At 35.5% G+C, this 17,921-nt stretch overlaps 2 protein-coding genes across 4 annotated transcripts in view; one reads left to right on the top strand and one right to left on the bottom strand.

Moving 5' to 3' along the window:
• LOC114292872 (protein DETOXIFICATION 21) overlaps positions 1 to 17,622 on the top strand; it is a 38,503-nt gene extending 20,881 nt beyond the window's left edge. For 2 of the 3 annotated variants that reach the window (XM_082898849.1, XM_082898850.1), the window contains 8 exons: positions 8,716 to 9,033; positions 11,803 to 12,344; positions 14,347 to 14,433; positions 14,547 to 14,603; positions 14,727 to 14,965; positions 15,628 to 15,746; positions 17,103 to 17,189; positions 17,369 to 17,622. In XM_082898849.1, the coding sequence (XP_082754975.1) occupies positions 8,764 to 9,033; positions 11,803 to 12,344; positions 14,347 to 14,433; positions 14,547 to 14,603; positions 14,727 to 14,965; positions 15,628 to 15,746; positions 17,103 to 17,189; positions 17,369 to 17,446 (1,479 nt within the window). In that variant the 5' untranslated portion in view covers positions 8,716 to 8,763 and the 3' untranslated portion in view covers positions 17,447 to 17,622. The remainder of the gene's footprint in view (positions 1 to 8,715; positions 9,034 to 11,802; positions 12,345 to 14,346; positions 14,434 to 14,546; positions 14,604 to 14,726; positions 14,966 to 15,627; positions 15,747 to 17,102; positions 17,190 to 17,368) is intronic. The other variant, XM_082898851.1, reaches the window with a different exon arrangement.
• On the bottom strand, positions 898 to 1,242 carry LOC145803634 (uncharacterized). Its single transcript, XM_082896953.1, has one exon. The coding sequence runs from the start codon at positions 1,240 to 1,242 to the stop codon at positions 898 to 900; it is 345 nt and encodes a 114-aa protein (XP_082753079.1).
• Positions 17,623 to 17,921: the final 299 nt, after the last annotated feature.

Below are 17,921 nucleotides of genomic sequence, written 5' to 3'. Positions count from 1 at the left end.
AACACTCTTCCACCACACAGCTCCAAGCTCAGTTACTACACATAAAGGCAACATTAGAGAAGGAGCTAGCAGCAGTCAACCTGGCCTTGGAGCAGAATGCACAGAAACTACATTCCTCTCACCAGGGGCTATCCAACCGCAGGTAGGAGATGAACATTGCCATTTAACTGTTCCCAGTCCTTAGAAGTAAAGAACTCATTGCAAGGGAACAGTAGAGACATTGTAATGAATTTTGGGCCAAATTGTGGTAGAATGTACTTGATTCATTATGAAATGAAATATTCTTATTTACCTAAGTGTGTTATTATCTCTTGTTTATGCTTTGTATGATGATCCTATACTCCTTGTGTTTCCCACACAGTTGAGTAATAATGCTTCAAATACTTACCATTAATTTTTCTAGGATGTACATATCCATTTAGGTTCTTCAAATGGTAGGCCCCCCCAGGCAAGACTCTATGGACTTGGTATGGCCCCTCCCAATTAGGTGACTACTTGCCAAACTTGTGGCTTTTAATGTCCACTGGAAGTATTGTTTTAAAAACCAAGTCCCCTTTATCAAAACTAAGGTGTTGGACCCTTTTATTATAACTTTTGGTTGCTTTCCTCTTTTGTAAAAGGATGTTTTTTAGTGCCAAAATTATGGTCTCATCTACATTTTTCAATTTCAAACACATGCTTTGATGATACTGATCAGTACTTAGATGATCCTGACATTTGACCCTTAAAGATTTATATTGATTTCAACAAGTAATATTGCATCATGCCCATATACCAAGGCATAAGGGGTAATTCTCGTGCTTGATCTTTGAGAAATCCTATAAGCCCATAATACATCTAACTGTAAATTATGCCAATCTCTTGGATTGTCCTCAACAACCCTCTGTATTCTTTTTTTCAAGGATTTGTTCGATGACTCTGCTTAGCCATTTGCATGTGCATAATAGGGGTGGAATTAATTAGACTAATCCCAAACTCTGCTGTGAAAGCTTTTACTAGCTTTCCATCAAACACAGTCTCATTATCCACAGTTATGGTTTGTTGAATACCAAACCTGTGAATCAATTCTTTGATGAAATCAATTACTTCTGTCTGATCCACTATTTTATAGGGCTTAGCCTCAACCCACTTTGTAAAGTAGTTTGTAGCTACTAAAATGAAACATTGTTGTTTTGAAGAAGATGGGTAAATTTTCCCTATCACATCCATTGCCCATCCTCTAATTGGCCAAGACTTCACCATTACATGTAGATCAGTTATTGGAATATGTCTTATCATACCATGCATTTGGCATGCTTGGCAACCTTTTGCATACTCTATGCAATCTTTAAGGATGGTTGGCTAGTAATAAGAATGCCTTCAAAGCAGCCATCTTATCTTAACCCCAGGCTGGTGAGCACCATAAATGCCCTCATGTATCTCAGTCATGGCAGTCAATGTTTCTTTTGTTCCCGAACACTCTAATAAGAGACCATTTGCCCCTCCTTTGTAAAGAGCATTTCCATACATTATAAATTGCATAGATTGTAACTTAAGCTTTCTGCTGGCCTTCGAAAATAGGCCAGTCAAATACTGGATGATTGGATGTCTCCAATCCTGCTCCTCTAAGTTATTCTGATTGGCTTCTACTAATAAACCCCATTTTGCTAGAGGTGGTATCAACTTCTGATATGTTGCTTGGCCCATGTCTATTTGAGTACCATTATCATTTCTTTTGAAATTCGAAGCTTTCTGGGCCACATTATTAGCCTGTGGTTCATGAATCTTAGGATATAAGTCATATCTGCCACTTGGAAATGAGAGAGCAAATGTACAACAACAACATAGTATGGCAACATACTTGCATTTTGACATTTAAAAATTCCTTTTACTTGATTAATTACCAATTGAAAATTTTCGAATATATCAACTGCATGAGCCTATAAACCAATAAGTATCTCAAGTTCAATAATCAAGGCTTTGTATTCAACTGGATTATTGGAACAAGTAATTTCATCAATTCTGAAACCATGTGTGGTTTCTATTCCTTGGGGTGATTTAATCATAACACCTATTCCTACTAGACCATTAGCCTTTGATCCATCAAACCACATTTGACATGGCTCTAAATCTGCTGTATCAAGATCCATTGTTTCTTGACACTCTGATTGGCATGGATGATTAGCTAGAAAATTAGCCAATACCTGTCATTTTACTGCCTTTTGAGGAACATATTCCAAATGAAACTCTAACAAAATCAAAATCCATTTGTTTATTCTTCCTCTTAATATAGGTCTAGATAACATGTGTTTAACCAAATCTGTGGTTGCAATTACCAAGACAATAGTGGATAGAAGATAATATCTCAATTTTATTGCTGCACAGTACAGGGGTAAACACAACTTTTCAACAACTTAGTATTTACATTCACAAGAGTTTAAAAACCTACTAACGTAATATACTGCTTGTTCCTTGCCTTTTTCATTGTCCTGAGCTAAAAAGACTCATAATGATTCTTCAATTGCAGTAATGTATAACTTCAAAGGTCTGTGCTTTATTGGTGACATCAGCACTAGAGGTTTGGCTAAGTAGGCTTTTATTCCTTCGAAAGCAACTTGAGGCTTTGCTGTCCACCTAAAGTCTTCTTCATTTTTTAACTTCAACAAAGAAGAAAAAGCTTTAGTCTTCCCAGTAGTGCTAGAAAAAACCTTCGAAGAAAATTAACCTGACCAAGAAATTTTTGCAAATAACACTCTAAGAAATTAACTTGGACTAAATGCTCTTTCATAGACTGAGATTTTACCACAATATCATCAATGTAACACTTCAAGTATCCTCCAATGAGATCATGGAAGATGGTGTTCATTACTCTTTGATATGTTGCTTCAGCATTCTTTAAACCAAATGGCATTTTAACCCATTCGAAGGTCCCAATGTTCCCAGGACACCTGAAAGCTGTCTTGTGAACATCCTTATCTACTATGCATATTTGGTTGTAGCCAGAATGGCCATCCATCATTAACAAGATCCCGTGTCTTGCTGAACTATCTATCAGCAAATCCACTATAGACATGGGGTACTCATCTTTTGGAGTTGCCAAGTTTAGATTTCTGAAATCAATACATACCATCAATTTGCCATTCTTCTTAATCACAAGCACTATGTTGGATAACCATTCAACATATTTGGTGATTCTGATGAAGCTTGCCTTGAGAAGACTAGCAATCTCCTCCGTCACCTTTTGAATCACTTTAGGACTCATTCATCTAGGCTTCTGCTTGTATGGTTTAAAATTGGCTTAATTGGAAGTCTATGTTCGACTAATGACCTATCCAATCCAGGCAAATCATTGTAGGACCAAGCAAAGCAATCTATATATTCTTTTAACAGGGCTAATAACAGGTTCCTGGCTATAGGATCCAACCAGGAACTTATATAGATAGCTGCTGTACTGATGCATCGCCTAGATTGATCTCCTCTAATGGATCTTGCATATGAGTGCTTACTATTGTCTCTTCTTCAGCTTCTGCGGGCTTTGAAACAACCCTTTCATCCTGATCTATCACAACCTTTCCTAGCTCAGCCTCTTTGCTTTCTTCTTCATATACAAAGTCTGTCCATAGAGCCTCTTCTTCCTGTATCTCCTGGACTTTAGTCTCAATGTCCAATGCACAATATTTGCTTAGAGCCCACGGTTTGGCCTCTTGTTGCTCATATTTGCAACAGTCAATCATCATGGTTTTTCTTTTTTCCTTCTGAACCTTCTAGACTATTGCCTTAATGTCCAATGTGAAGAACTTTACCAAAGCCAAAGGTCTGGCTTCTTAATCCTCCTGTCTACAACCAGGAATTGTTGGTATCGTTGATAGTGTAGTCATATTCATCATCATCACTCTCTTGTACCAAATGTTTTAGGTGTGCTAACTCTTCATCAGCCATCACTTCGACTGTTCCATCAGGTTTCCTTAGTATGCTTAGTGGAACCAACCCTTCGGTATACAACTTTGCTTCTGTGAAATCCGCATAAGCAATGAAGGGCTGTGGGCTTGCATTTATCTTCTCTGTCTCCACATTGCTCAAAACTATCATCACCTTCTGATATAAAGAGGAGGGCACACATTTGTTGGTGTGGATCCAATCTCTACCAAGCCAAGGATTATATTTGGCATTGTTGTCTATGGCAAAAAAGGCAGTCACACAATCTCTTATTCATACACTCAAATTAATGGGTAATATGCCTTGGGCCATCTGTTTGTCCCCAGCAAAATCAGCAATGGTTGTGCTTATTGGAATCAACCTGGGATTCATTTTCCCTAACTTTTTTAAAGATGAATGAGGAAGTAGATTTACTACTGCTCCATTATCCACTAGTACCCTGTTCATTTCTATCCCATCAAAGTATGCCTTAATGTATAAAGGCTTAACATATTGAGTCATTGATGATGTGGGATATTTGAAGAGGTATGATAAGGTGACTATGCTTACCTCTTTATTTTCTTCATCAGTCTCCATCGGCCTGGCAACTTCAGACTCATCTTGGACTATGCTGGCTTGTGAGTCTCTGTTGGAAACTTCTATGGGCTCATCCTCATACCCTTGCTGATTTTCTTCTTCCGCCTGAAATTCTTGAGGAGTACGTACACTATATTGATTGGCGTTGAGGAGAATGAACCTAACTGTACCACTGACTGTATCTGCTCCCCTTCTATGTTGGCTTGGCCAGATGCCTGGAATGCATCTTCCATACTAAATTCTGGAACTTCTAAGTTGATGGGCTCCTTAACAGCAGTCTGTTGTTGGTCTGTCTTGAATACAAACACTGGTTGTTCAGCCATGATGGCTTCGAACACATCTTCTTTAGCCAATACTTGTTCCTGGCCTTGTTTAGTTCCTTCGTCTATCTTATCATCATCATTACTTTCCATTAAGGCCTTTTCGAGGCTCGCCAAACTTGACCTTTCTTTGGTTTTTAGTTCAGCATGAACCTTAACCAATTTCTCTCTGCTGGCATTTCTGTTGATCTTAGGAATAGGCTTTGAATCCTTTTCCACTTGACCTCTTGATTGCACCAAAGAGGTGCCCTCACTAGCTCCCTTAAGATCCCTTTGGTATTGAATGAACCTTCGTTGGATTTTTCTCCTCTAAGATCAAGAGATAACACTGGTTCTTTTGTCTTTGAATTTTTGAGTAAAACCAAGTTGTTTGGGGCCATAAAAGGAGGCTTAATCATCCTATCCCTGCTTGCAAAAACCTTCCCTTGGGTTGGTTTTATTTTAGGTTTATTTTGCATGACAAACCAATCTGGTACTCCTGGCGCCCATGAACTCACTAAGTTGACTATTGGGCCTGTTGCTTTTGTCTTCGAAGGTGAATCATTGGCCTTGATCCCCTATTTTGGGCCAAGCTCAAGCTTGTTTATAGGCTTGTTGGCCATTCTGTAGTAGTTTGGTGGCCTAGTCTCATACCAGGGTCTTTTGCCCTTCGATAGATTTCTGGCATTTGATGGTTTAACTAAGGATGGCTGCTGGGTAAGGTTCCTTGAGTACGCTCCCTTGTTGTAGGTATTGACTGGTCGACGGTCTCTTTGCAGATCACTGGAAGCCCTTTCAGCCATTTGTAACTCAGCCTGCACCTAGGGCACATTCGCTGGATGATAGCTGCTTCGAGGGAGTCATCATCTAACATTTCTTCATTAGAGCCGTTTCCCTAGCCTTCGAAGCTTTGCCCACTGGTTGGGGAACACTATATGTTCTTTTTCAAGGCAGCCTGGCTAGCCACATGCATTTGCATATTGACCTCATCCAATTCCTTCAAAGACATGCCCTTTTCCACATTTTGAACAAGGAAGTCTGGTATGCCAACATTGGTCGTTGCTTCTTTGATTTTTGGAAATGGATCAATGTCAATCCTCATTGCCTTCTTTGACTTGACTGGGAATTTCAATCTTCATTTCCAAATCTGCTCTTGAATCTTGTTTCGAAAAACAATGCAATTTTTACTTGAATGAGACCAAGAATTATGCCATTTACAGTACATTTTGCCTTTTATTTCTTCTGAAGTTGGGATCTTAATTCCCTTAGGCAATTCCAGAAACTGTGTTGTTAACAAATAATTAACTATGTCATCTGCTTTTGATATATCGAAAGAATATTTCGTATGATGATCTTTCTTTTTAAACTATTGATCGATGGTGCTATCTTTCTGAATTAATGATTCACAGATCATAGATTCTTGTCCTATAATCTCTGCTGCATCAATTTCAAAATTAGGATCCATATAATAGGTCTTGTAAGATGCATTACTTCGATTCTGTTCTTCTTCAAGGAGAGTTTCATATCTAGCAACTTTATAACTTAGTTCTACTAGGTCTCGGACCTCTGTTGAGTCAAACTTCTTTCGAAGCCTGAACTTTAGCCAATTTTGGGCCAACCTTACAAATTCAGGTTCAGGTAGTACAACCCTACATTTGTTTCATGCCCTTTTGAATTTGGCAATGAATTGAGCAGCCTTCTCATTAGGCCTTTGGCTCAACCTTGCCAAGTCTTCCATGGACACTTCAGGCTCTGTTTAGAAAAACTGGGCATGAAATACCTCTTCCATTTGTTGCCAAGTCTAGATAGAACTAGGTGTAAGGTTTATATACCATACGAAAGTTGTCCCAGTTAGAGAGTTCAAAAAAAGTCTTAACTTCATGTAATCATTGTTGGTGAATTCACCACATTGGCCTGTAAACCTGGAAATGTGCTCAATAGTTGGCTGGTTTCCATTTCCATACAAGAGGGCAAAGTCTGGTATCCTAAATCCCCTTGGGTATTCATGTAACCTATTTACCCATTCTGGGTAAGGGTTTCTGTAAACAGGAGTCTGGACCCTCCAGGCCATGGATCCACAAATCTCCCTAACAATGTCAGCAATTTGGTCTCTAGGTACCAAATTTGTTGCTGGTTGGGCCACTATGGGAAGAACAAATGCAGGGTTTGAAGGAACTCCATGTGTTTGAGGCCCTTTTGGCCTATGCAAAGGCGCATTGGGGACTAGTTGTCCCTATTGTACTGGTTGATATTGAGGGTATGGCTGCCTCTTAGGGCAGGCATTTGTCTTATGAAAGGTGCTGTGAAGGGAACTACGGGAGGAGGAACAAGTGTTGTTTCTTTTCCAATCGCAAAAAATCTTTCTAACCCCCCGGGTGTGAATTCGAACACAAGATTAGTGAACAACCATGTGCCAGGCATGGGTTCAAAAATAGGATTTGAAAACACTTGCTTGCCATTTCCTTGTGTCAGCCCAGACCCACTAATTTGTATGGTTTCGCTGGTAGACAACGGTGTATTTTGACTTGCCAGTGGTCTAGAAGGAGCTTCGTACCATGATTGAGGCACAGGTGATGGCCTCTCATGATTTTGGTTATTAGTTTGACCACTAGTCTGATCATTAGTTTGTCCATTATTTTGCATAGGCTGCTTATCTCAAGTCAATCTATGTTGAAGAAAATTTCAGTCAGCCTTATAATAGGTGGTTGATGAGAGTACATTCAATCCAAAAAGGATGTTGCCCATCTTACCATTGTACACATAAATTGTTGTCTCATAGCATTGACTAACTATCCCCATGGATTCATTGGTTGGATAGAGGGAGCAGTTGATGGTCCAGTTTCATGGCCCTGTCCATGTGTTTTATATCCTGAAGTGCTGGTTTGTTTAATCATTTGTGAAGGATCTGCTGAGACAGGCACATCCATAGGATGTGATATTGCATTATCCTCTGGGTTAAGTTCGTCTACCTCTCATTCTACACCTTCTCCCAGGCTTTCATTTTCTCCTTGTCTCCTACCTCTAGCCATTATTCGAGTCCCACTAGGCGTGCCAAAAATATATGTTAGCTTTTTTGGCTTTCGAAGGTTAGAAATATAATTCGAGCGTACTAGTAGGGATCAATAAGTCTTTACAGAAGTCAATAAATACCAGCCAATTAGTCAGACGATTGCTTCGAAGTTCTCTCAGCCTCAATGAAGAAGACTTTACTGGTGGCTTAACTTTTTAGGAGAAATTTAAGAAGACTTAATCAAAGTAATGGAAGAAGCAAAATAGTTACAGAGATCAAACTTCATTAAATAAACAAGAGCTTACAATAGTACCTTCATACTTTCACAGCTTCGAAGAGGATTACAGCAACAGACTAACTTAGAATTAATCGTAGGAATTTGAAGTGTAGTATAGGAATGTAAAGACTAGAATTTAAATAACTGAAAATATAAAGTAAACAAACTGGTTTCTAGATCTAGTTCTGGGTCCTTGCATCATCAATATTCTCCTCTATTTATAGGCTCTAAAGATTACCATCGAAGTGGCTGATAACTACCGAAATGATCTCCATGATCATTGAGTGTGGTTCTAAACAGTTTGCTTCCACTATTCCACTCTCGTGGTTGGGTTTCCCTCCTAATTTTGAATTTAAACCGTAAGCAACCGTTTTGGCCACGTCACCTTGGGCATCTTAACTGTCCTCATGTCTCGCGGATCTATTGCCCTTGTTATAAATTGACACACGTCTGTTGATGATTAGAGACTTTCACTAATTCCCCAATTTAACCTTTATGATCCACGTGTTAGGCTGCCATAAGATTGTACAAAATATATAGCCAACAAATATAATCATTCTTTTTATTCTCTCAAAATTACCAAAGTATACTTGCTTACTTGTGCTTGTTTCACATCATCCATCTCTTTCTTTTTGCAGCGTATATTGACAGAAGCAGAAGAGAAGAAGAGCCCATAGTTCACAAAAATGAAGGGTGATATAAATGAGAAGCTATTGTGGAATGCTGAAGAAGAAGAGAGGGTACGTAATGGTGGTCGAGATGAAACATTGAAGGAGAAGATATGGAGAGAGACAAAGAAAATGTGGGTGGTGGCTGCTCCAGCAATATTCACCAGATTTTCAACCTTTGGTATTAATGTAATTAGCCAGGCATTTGTTGGGCACATTGGTCCTACTGAGCTTGCTGGCTATGCTCTTGTGTATACAGTCCTCTTCAGGTTTGCCAATGGCATCTTGGTATGTTCTATTCTATAAACCCATATATATATACACACATGTATATAGCCTATCTCTACAATTTAATTTGTTTTCTTTAGATCCCATAAATAGTAATTTCAAGAACAAATTAAGTCGTTGAAATGACTGTTTTATAAACACATAGCAATTTTCTTTTTTATATATAGAATGGGATAGTAAGACAAAAAAATCTGTATCACATATGGTGAAAATTCTCTGTGCAATTAGATATATGAAATAGATTCTCTAATTCTATCTGTTTTTTTATTTTATTTTATTCATATGTACATATATATTTATATGATCATGCTAACAAGTGTATCAGGTAGGACTCTTAATAATGAGTAATCAATAATGCGTTATTTAACAAGTATTGGAACTTTGTTCAGTTTTAAATAAGAATAATGCTATATGAATCAATTAGTGCAATAATTAGTGCATCAATTGATGATGTGATATAATTTAAGAGGTTTTTGGGATTTGTAATGTGATTAATGAGTGGAATCAATAATAATGTTATAAGTAGTGTTGATACACTAGTTAGTATATTAATTGGTGCATGTAGCCCACCGTTTAAATAATAGGTTAAAAATAAAAAAAAAACTATTAAATGCATTTAATTTAATTAATAGTTTAAAAATAGAAAGTTGTTAAATTGAAGACAATTTAATATAACATTAAATACACATTAATAAGTTAAAATTAAAAAACGGTGGTGCTTCGTATATTAATTAGTATACTAACTAGTGTATCAATTGATAATGTGGCATAATTTAAGAAGTTTTTAATATTTGTAATGTAATTAATGAGTGGGGTGAATAATAATTTCATAACTAGTGTTGGTACACTAATTGGTACATATAACATTATTCATTAAAAAATTACTAAACTCAAGATAAATTAATGCACCATTAAATGCACCTTATCATGGGGCATTTGTTAGCAGCAATCATATTTATATTATGAATAATGTTTCATCTATTAATTAATGTACTAACTAATATATTAACAGATGATGTGTCATAATTTTAGAAGTTTTAGTTATTTGTAATTTGTATAATAGGTGAGATCAATAATAATAATATAACATTAGTTGGTACACTAGTGTGTACGTTAATTGGTACATGTAGAACTATCATTATATTATTTTGGTAGCAACAATAATGACGTAGGTTCAAGATAATTTCTATATATTTAAAATAATATGTACTAATTAGTGTACTAACTAATGTACCAATTGATGATGTGACCTAATTTAAGAGGTTTTTAGCATTTGTAATTTGTATAATGAATGGAATCATTAATAATGTCATAACTAGTGTTAGTACATTAGTTAGTACACTAGCATATAACACCGTCGATATATTTATACGGTGGTACTACATGCACTAATTAATGTACACACTAGTGTACCAATTAATATTATACCATTATTACTAACTTCACATATTATACAAATTACAAATAGTCAAAATCTTTAAAATTATGTCATATCATTTGTTATATTAATTAGTATATTAATTGGTTCATATAACATTATTCATATTTATATTAGCAAAGTGTTTCACCATTTATTATCTTTAGAGCTTCAAGATATAATTCTCATAACATTGGATGTTTGCTTTATATATCAAAATGAAACACTTTTTAAACATGACAATTAGATTGACCTCAGTAAAATATTGGAAACCAAATTGAAACACCAATATTGATACAATTCAACTATTAGGAACCAAAATAATAGAAGACTCATTCTTTGGGGATCAAAAATGTAATTAACCCTAATAATTATCATTTTGGCAAGGAATTAGAGCTAAACAACCGAAAAAGTTTTTCGAAAAGTAATGGGAAAAAAAAGTAGATGGATCATATTCACTGTGAGTGTGACTCACATCACATGAATAGATACTTAAAAAGTTGGTATGTTAAAAAAAAAAAATAAATAAATAAATAAATAAAAAGAGCAAAAAAGGTGGTCATTAACACAGTTGCTGAAACTGAAATCCATGAGAGAAAAATGACTGAAGTTGAGGACTATATATATCTAGTGATTATCATGATGAACTTGCACTTTTATGCTGCTACAATGGCTGCAATAATGTTTTTTTTTCACCCAGATGAAATTGTAATGTAAGACCTAAACCTTGTGGTTTCTGAACAAATTTAGATTTGAAGAATCCTTTGGTGGTAAAGTTTGATTTCCAAGAGGTCTATTTATTATATACCTGAGAATAAGATCTAAAGTTCCGAGTTCTAGTTTCCCAACAGGCCAGTAGATATTTGTCCGGTCATTAATTTTAGGGCTTTTAGGGATTAGTTTTCAATTGTCTAGATACGAGGGATTAGTTCTTGATTGTCTAGATACAAGGTAACTCAAGTACAATTAGGCTGGGAAGGAGATACCACGGATCATCAACCGAAAAAAAAAAAAAAGAAGAAGAAAAAACCTAAAGCTCTTATGAGGATTGATTTCATTTTGAACTCATGGTTAATTTGCAAGTAGAGCTGACTTTTGGGCATTTGATTTCATTACATTTGACAGTTATTAGCTGACTTATTAGCCATCTTTGGGTTAAATAGATGATGGTATAAAGATCTCAACATGTATGCAACAAATTCATCAAAAAGGATCAAAAAAGAAAAAAAAGAGCTACACAAATTCTGGACTTTATAATTTCAAAATTTTGGTTGCTTATCCAAAAATTAGAACAAAAAAAAAAAAGAGAGGAAATTTCACAAATTTGGTTCATTGAATTCTTGATTGTGTAGTTGGGAATGGCGAGTGCGTTAGAGACTCTATGCGGTCAAGCATACGGTGCAAAACAATACCACATGCTCGGTGTATATCTTCAAAGATCATGGATTGTATTGTTCATTTGTTCAATTTGTCTTCTCCCCATATTCATCTTCGCAACTCCGATTTTGAAAGCATTGGGCCAGGAGGATTCCATTGCAGAAATGGCGGGAACAATCGCTCGATGGTCAATCCCAGTGGTGTTCTCCTTCATCCCATCATTCACATGCCAAATGTTCCTACAAGCACAGAGCAAGAACATGATCATTGCATACTTGGCAGCATTTTCGCTTTCTATCCACGTGCTCCTCTCATGGCTCTTGACAGTGAAGTGTAAGTATGGAATTCCCGGGGCAATGATATCTACAATTCTGGCGTTTTGGATTCCAAATATTGGTCAGCTCGCGTTTGTTATATGTGGAGGGTGTCCAGAAACATGGAAAGGTTTTTCATTCTTGGCTTTCAAAGATCTATGGCCAATCATCAAGCTTTCTTTGTCATCTGGTGCCATGCTCTGGTAATTCTTATTTCATCTATTGCAAGTTATTAGGAAAAGCAAGGAAATGGTACTAATTGTCTCAAAAGAATGCAATATGTTACTCTTTAATTTTGTATTTTGATCCCAAAATTTATGATCTGTTACATTTTAGTGGTTGGTATCAGTGCCATTCAAAATCAATAACTGGAGGGGGGGGGGGGGGTGTATTTTTGAATTTTTACAAAAAACAACAAAATAAAAAGATTTGGAGATCAGAATCTAACAAAGGACTGAAATGGAACAAAATGCATTCTTTGTGGACCAAAATGCATATTTTTGGGGCTATTTGTATTGGCCTTTTTGATTTTGTTGAAGCTTTATGTAAAATTATGAAAACACTCCTACTGTTATTGATTTTGAATGACATCAGACACTAAAGCGTGACAAATTTCATACTAGTTATACCAAAGTGGAAAAGTTATAAGCTAAGAAGCACGGTTGCGGGTGCGGGTACGAGTACGATACGGGTACAAGTGCGGGTACGCCGATACGCCAAAATCCCAAAAAAGTAGGATACGGATACGGCTGCGGTACGCCAATATTTTTTTATTTTTTTTTATTATGGTTAGAAGATCCAACCTACAAATTGAAATTAAATATTAAAACTAATTTTGTAAATTTTGTATTACCACTTCCTCCTTCTCCCCTTCTAACTAATTTTGTAACATAGCCCCAAAGAGGAGCATTTTCATCTCCAGATTGATCAATGGAAGGAGCAGAAGCACTTGCAGCAGATGAACCTAAACCGCTTGATGAACTCATTTTCCTATAAGCATAAAAAATAATATTTTTGATTATTAAAAATAATATTTGTGATTAATTATTAACATTTTATTTAGGAAGATTAATTATTAACATCAGATTATAATTATTAACATTTTTTATCTAATTTTTTTTTAACATCAGATTATAATTATTAACATTTTTGATCTAATTTTTTTTTAACATCAGATTATAATTATTAACACTTGCAGCAGATTAATTATTAACATTTTTTATCTATTTTTTTTTTTTTTTTTTGTTCTAAATATGATTGAATAACTTGGTTCTATACCTCTCTAATTTTTTTTTGGTTCTACAACAGATTATACCTCTCTGAAGAAGAAAGAAGAAACAAGAAAAAATTCAAAAAAAATAAAGATGAAGAGATTCTGACCAGTTGCTTGGTTGCTAGGTATGGCTGATATGCAGTGCAGGGGACGAAAATAGATGCTTGCTGATCTCTGCAAAAAAAAAAAAAAAAATGAGATGAAGAAGAAGAAACGAAGAAGATGAGAGACGAGGGTGGAAGATGAAACAGCGAAGAAGAAGGCTAAGAAGAAGGCGAAGAAGAAGACGAAGACAAAGAAAAAGAAGACTCACCGGAACTCCTTGCGTCGCCGTCACCGGAAGGGAATGGCTGGGTCGCCGTCGCCTCTTTGCTTCGATGTCACCTCTTGGTGCTGTGTTGCTCGACTGATGAGATTAGGGCAAGAGTGATGACATTAGGGCAAAACAAACTTCATTCGTAATTTCGTATATATCATTTTTTCTTTTTTTATTTAAATTTTTCTTAATATTGCTCCGGTACCTCTCAATTCTCCAAAAAATTTGATTTCTGCCCCCGCCGTACCCAAAACGCACCAAAGGCGTACCCATGCCGTACCCAAGCCGTACCCGATAGAGGCAGACGTACCTGACTACTTTTTGCCGTACCCGGTACGCATGTAGCTGTACCGGTACGCGTACCCGCACCCGGTAAGTACCCGGTGCTTGTACGGCACTATTTTTGGAGTATCCGTGCTTCATAGGTTATAAGGTTGTGAACTAAAGCTTAAGGTGAAGTGCGATGGTTTTTCTAGCCCAAAGTAAGGTCTTTAGTAATGCCTTTGGGTGTAGTTATCTTTTAGTTACTTCTATAAATCTGTTTTGTAGGTGAAATTATTGATATTTATTGCTTCCATTTTGATTAATTGATTTAAACATACGATTTCCATGACAGTCTTGAATTCTGGTACAATACCATACTGGTTCTCCTAACAGGAAACATGGCGAATGCTGAGGTTGCCATAGATGCTCTCTCTATTTGGTAATAACTCCATTCTTCTGCAAATTCTCTGTCCTTTCCCTCTTCACTTTAAATCTGCCTTTCACATCATCTCGGCCATTTGATCACTTAATAATTTGCCTTTTAATTTGCAGCCTCAATATTGATGGCTGGGAAATGATGATATCTTTTGGTTTCTTGGCTGCAGCAAGGTATATAAATGGCTTCTGGTTTTGATGATTTCATTGTTGTCATTTCTTGGATGATCATGTTTAGGTACTAGGATGTTTTTACTCTTATTCTTGGGTTGCATTTGTTTTTGGAAACTTGCTTAGCGTACGGGTCTCGAATGAACTGGGAGCAGGGAGCTCAAAAGCTGCAAAGTTCTCGATTTTGAATATAGTGCTAACCTCATTCACCGTTGGATTGGTGTTATTCATCTTCTTCCTCTCTTTTCGGGGGCGCCTTGCATACATATTTACAGAAAGTTCTGAGGTGGCTGCTGCAGTAGCAGATTTATCGCCTCTATTGGCCTGCTCCATACTTCTCAACAGCATTCAACCAGTTCTTTCCGGTTATTAAGCTTAATTCTCCTCATATGATTCTTTCTGCCAGTAAATTACTAGGTGTTAGTGTTTATTTACTTATTAACAATAATTTCTCTACACTTTCACTTTCAGATTTTGGTGAGAATCCAATTTCACTTTTCCTCCAAACACACCTAGGCTCAAGCTTTTTGCTTGGTTCCCACATAGGAATCTTGAGCATATTTTTGTTGATCTAGAAGAGCCTTCCTTTCACAAGAATATCCATGACTTGAAATTTCAAGGTTTTCTCTAACCGTTTAATGGTTAATTTTTTAGTTTAAATTCATTCGTTACGTGTATAAGAAGGGTTTTGAGATTGTCTATTCGAACCCTTTTTTTGTATAAGGGTTGTGAACTTTTTCCCAAGACAAGCCATAGACACACAACGGTTTTTTGTCTTTGCTTTTTCTTTTCTTTATTTTTCATTTTTGGAGTTAAGGTTGTATTCCTTAAACGTCTTTAAATGTCTTAATACTAGGCATTGTATCTTGGAGATAGCGTCGTAGACGTGTCTTGCCAAATGCTTCAATTCTGTTTTTGTTTTACATATTTCAGAATCTGATATCACAACATTGTTATACAACAATTTATAGAATGCAATGATTGGATTTGGTGAAATTAGTTTCAATTGCTAATCCTATATGTGCAGGTGTTGCTGTTGGAGCAGGGTGGCAGAGTATTGTAGCATATGTTAACATTACATGCTATTACCTTGTTGGGATTCCTGTGGGAGTGGTTCTTGGTTATGTACTCAATATGCAAGTCAAAGTGAGTTATTTTATTTTTATTCCTCATTTTCTAGTGAGTTTTTGTAGATTTTTTAATGTGGTAGAGTAATGAAAGTTTTGCCCATAAAAAAGAGTGACCAAAGTTTGACAACAAAAATAAATATATAAATAAGAGAGAAGAGAGAAAATTAGGCTCATCTAACCTTGATAGCAACTCAAATATTAAAGAATTTGAAAACTGGACACTCAAAACACATAGATCTAAAATTTATGCATAAGTTCTATAAGTAGTTTTTGTAATTTTAACAACTCGAAAAAGGAAAAATAAAAAAATTGGTCTTATATTCCAATTTTGTTGAAAATGTAAGCGTAGCAATCGTAACTACTGTAACTGTGCTGTGATGGTGATGGCTATTATTAAGGTTGTGAATTTCTGTCATACAACCATAGTGGCTGTAATAAGTGAATGATCACAGAAACAATTACATAATGATTGTTGTCAATTTTTGGAACCTAGGGTAGGGATGTAAGAAAAATCAATAAAATCGAGCCAACCAATCAAAACCGACAGAAATTTTAGTTTTTGGTCTGTTTTTAATAACATACAGTCTGTTTCGGTTTTGAAAGTTTTTAAACCGATGCAAACCGAATCGGTAGAATATTATATTTAAATATTTTTATATTATAATTTTTTGAACATTATATGAGAAGTAACTAATATAATATACTTTTGTGATAAAAATTAGGAAGAAAAACATTTATAGAGCAATTTTCATATATTTTCTTCATTTATTTTCAATGTAAAATTCTATAATCTACTATAAAACCTTTTAAAATTTTATGTAAATTTCTCTTTTACATCAAACCGACAAAACCGATAAAACTGAACCCTAGCATACAGTCTGTATCAGTTTCTCAATCATAAAAATCAAAAGAATCGATTCGGTGTTAAATATACCCTCAACACCGATCAAACTGAACCGTTTACACCCCTAACCTAGGGTTTCAATACATGAATTGGAATCACTATATATGCAATTGGAGCCTTAATTAATTCAAACCTTTTTTATACCAATTAACAAAATACTTGTATTATTTGCCTCCTTGATCTGTTTCCCATCAGTAGACATGACTACTCCTTTCCAAACCTTCTAACAAATCTATCAATCTATTATATGAAGCCAACTCTTGAGTTGGTGTGGATGTCACAGATTTTGTTTTTCCAAAAAACTCTTCATCATGTAACTGCTATCTAACCACTTCAACTAATTGTCATTATCAAATTCAATTGTTTTAGATCTAACTTTTCTAGATAACTGTCAACACACGTCGTGTGTGTGCCCACTTTTAGTATAATCATCGATTAACAATTAATTTTTGGAAATTTGTTTTGTAGGGTGTTTGGATTGGTATGCTACTTGGCACATTTGTTCAAACTATTGTTCTCAGCATAATCACTTACAGAACTGATTGGGATAAACAGGTAATTAATATTGGTGTGTTTTCAATTTCATGTGCTTAACTTACAATTTTCTTTCTTAGTTAATTTCATAATTAACTCGGGCAACCCCATGACTGAGCTTATCATTACGCGTTGTGAAAACCCCTTTTTCTAAATTTATCAGAAAAAGATTGAGTTCTCATTTATATTGATGTTTGCAGGTATCCATTGCTAAAAAACGGATTAACAAGTGGTTTGTGGAACCCGATCAACCCGGTGCTAATCCACAAAATTTGTGAGATTTTTTTGTTTGTTTGTTTGTTTGTTTGTGTGTGTATTAAACCCAATGTGTTCTTTTTGTTTTGGAGGACATTTTCTACTTAGTTTGTCAATTTTAAATTAAATAATTGTTGTTTTTATTGTCAAATCTATATATGTGAAAAAGGCTCTTATTCGCCTTAGAATCTTTTATTAATTGTACCTTCTCTTTTTGCCTTCTATTTTTTGCTGCATTTGAAAAAATATAGGATCTTTAGCAGAAAAATATATAATGGATATGTACAATCATATGATAGCTCAGTCGGTAAATTACAGGACTAAAAATTGAAAATATCCCGTTATTATTTGAAAAAATAATAATATTGATTGGTCGCACACATTTTTATATTTCACGAAATACAAATGAATTGATAAAGAGTATATTCAATAATAAAGCAATGTAGTTTGAAATTTCCTTATTTATGGTGCTAGTGAAATTATTTTGTTAAAATGGGA

The sequence above is a fragment of the Camellia sinensis genome, chromosome 12, assembly GCF_055761805.1.
Source record: "Camellia sinensis isolate YWXY chromosome 12, ASM5576180v1, whole genome shotgun sequence".
NCBI classification, from domain to species: Eukaryota; Viridiplantae; Streptophyta; class Magnoliopsida; order Ericales; family Theaceae; genus Camellia; species Camellia sinensis.
This window is presented reverse-complemented; position numbering and strand designations above follow the sequence as displayed.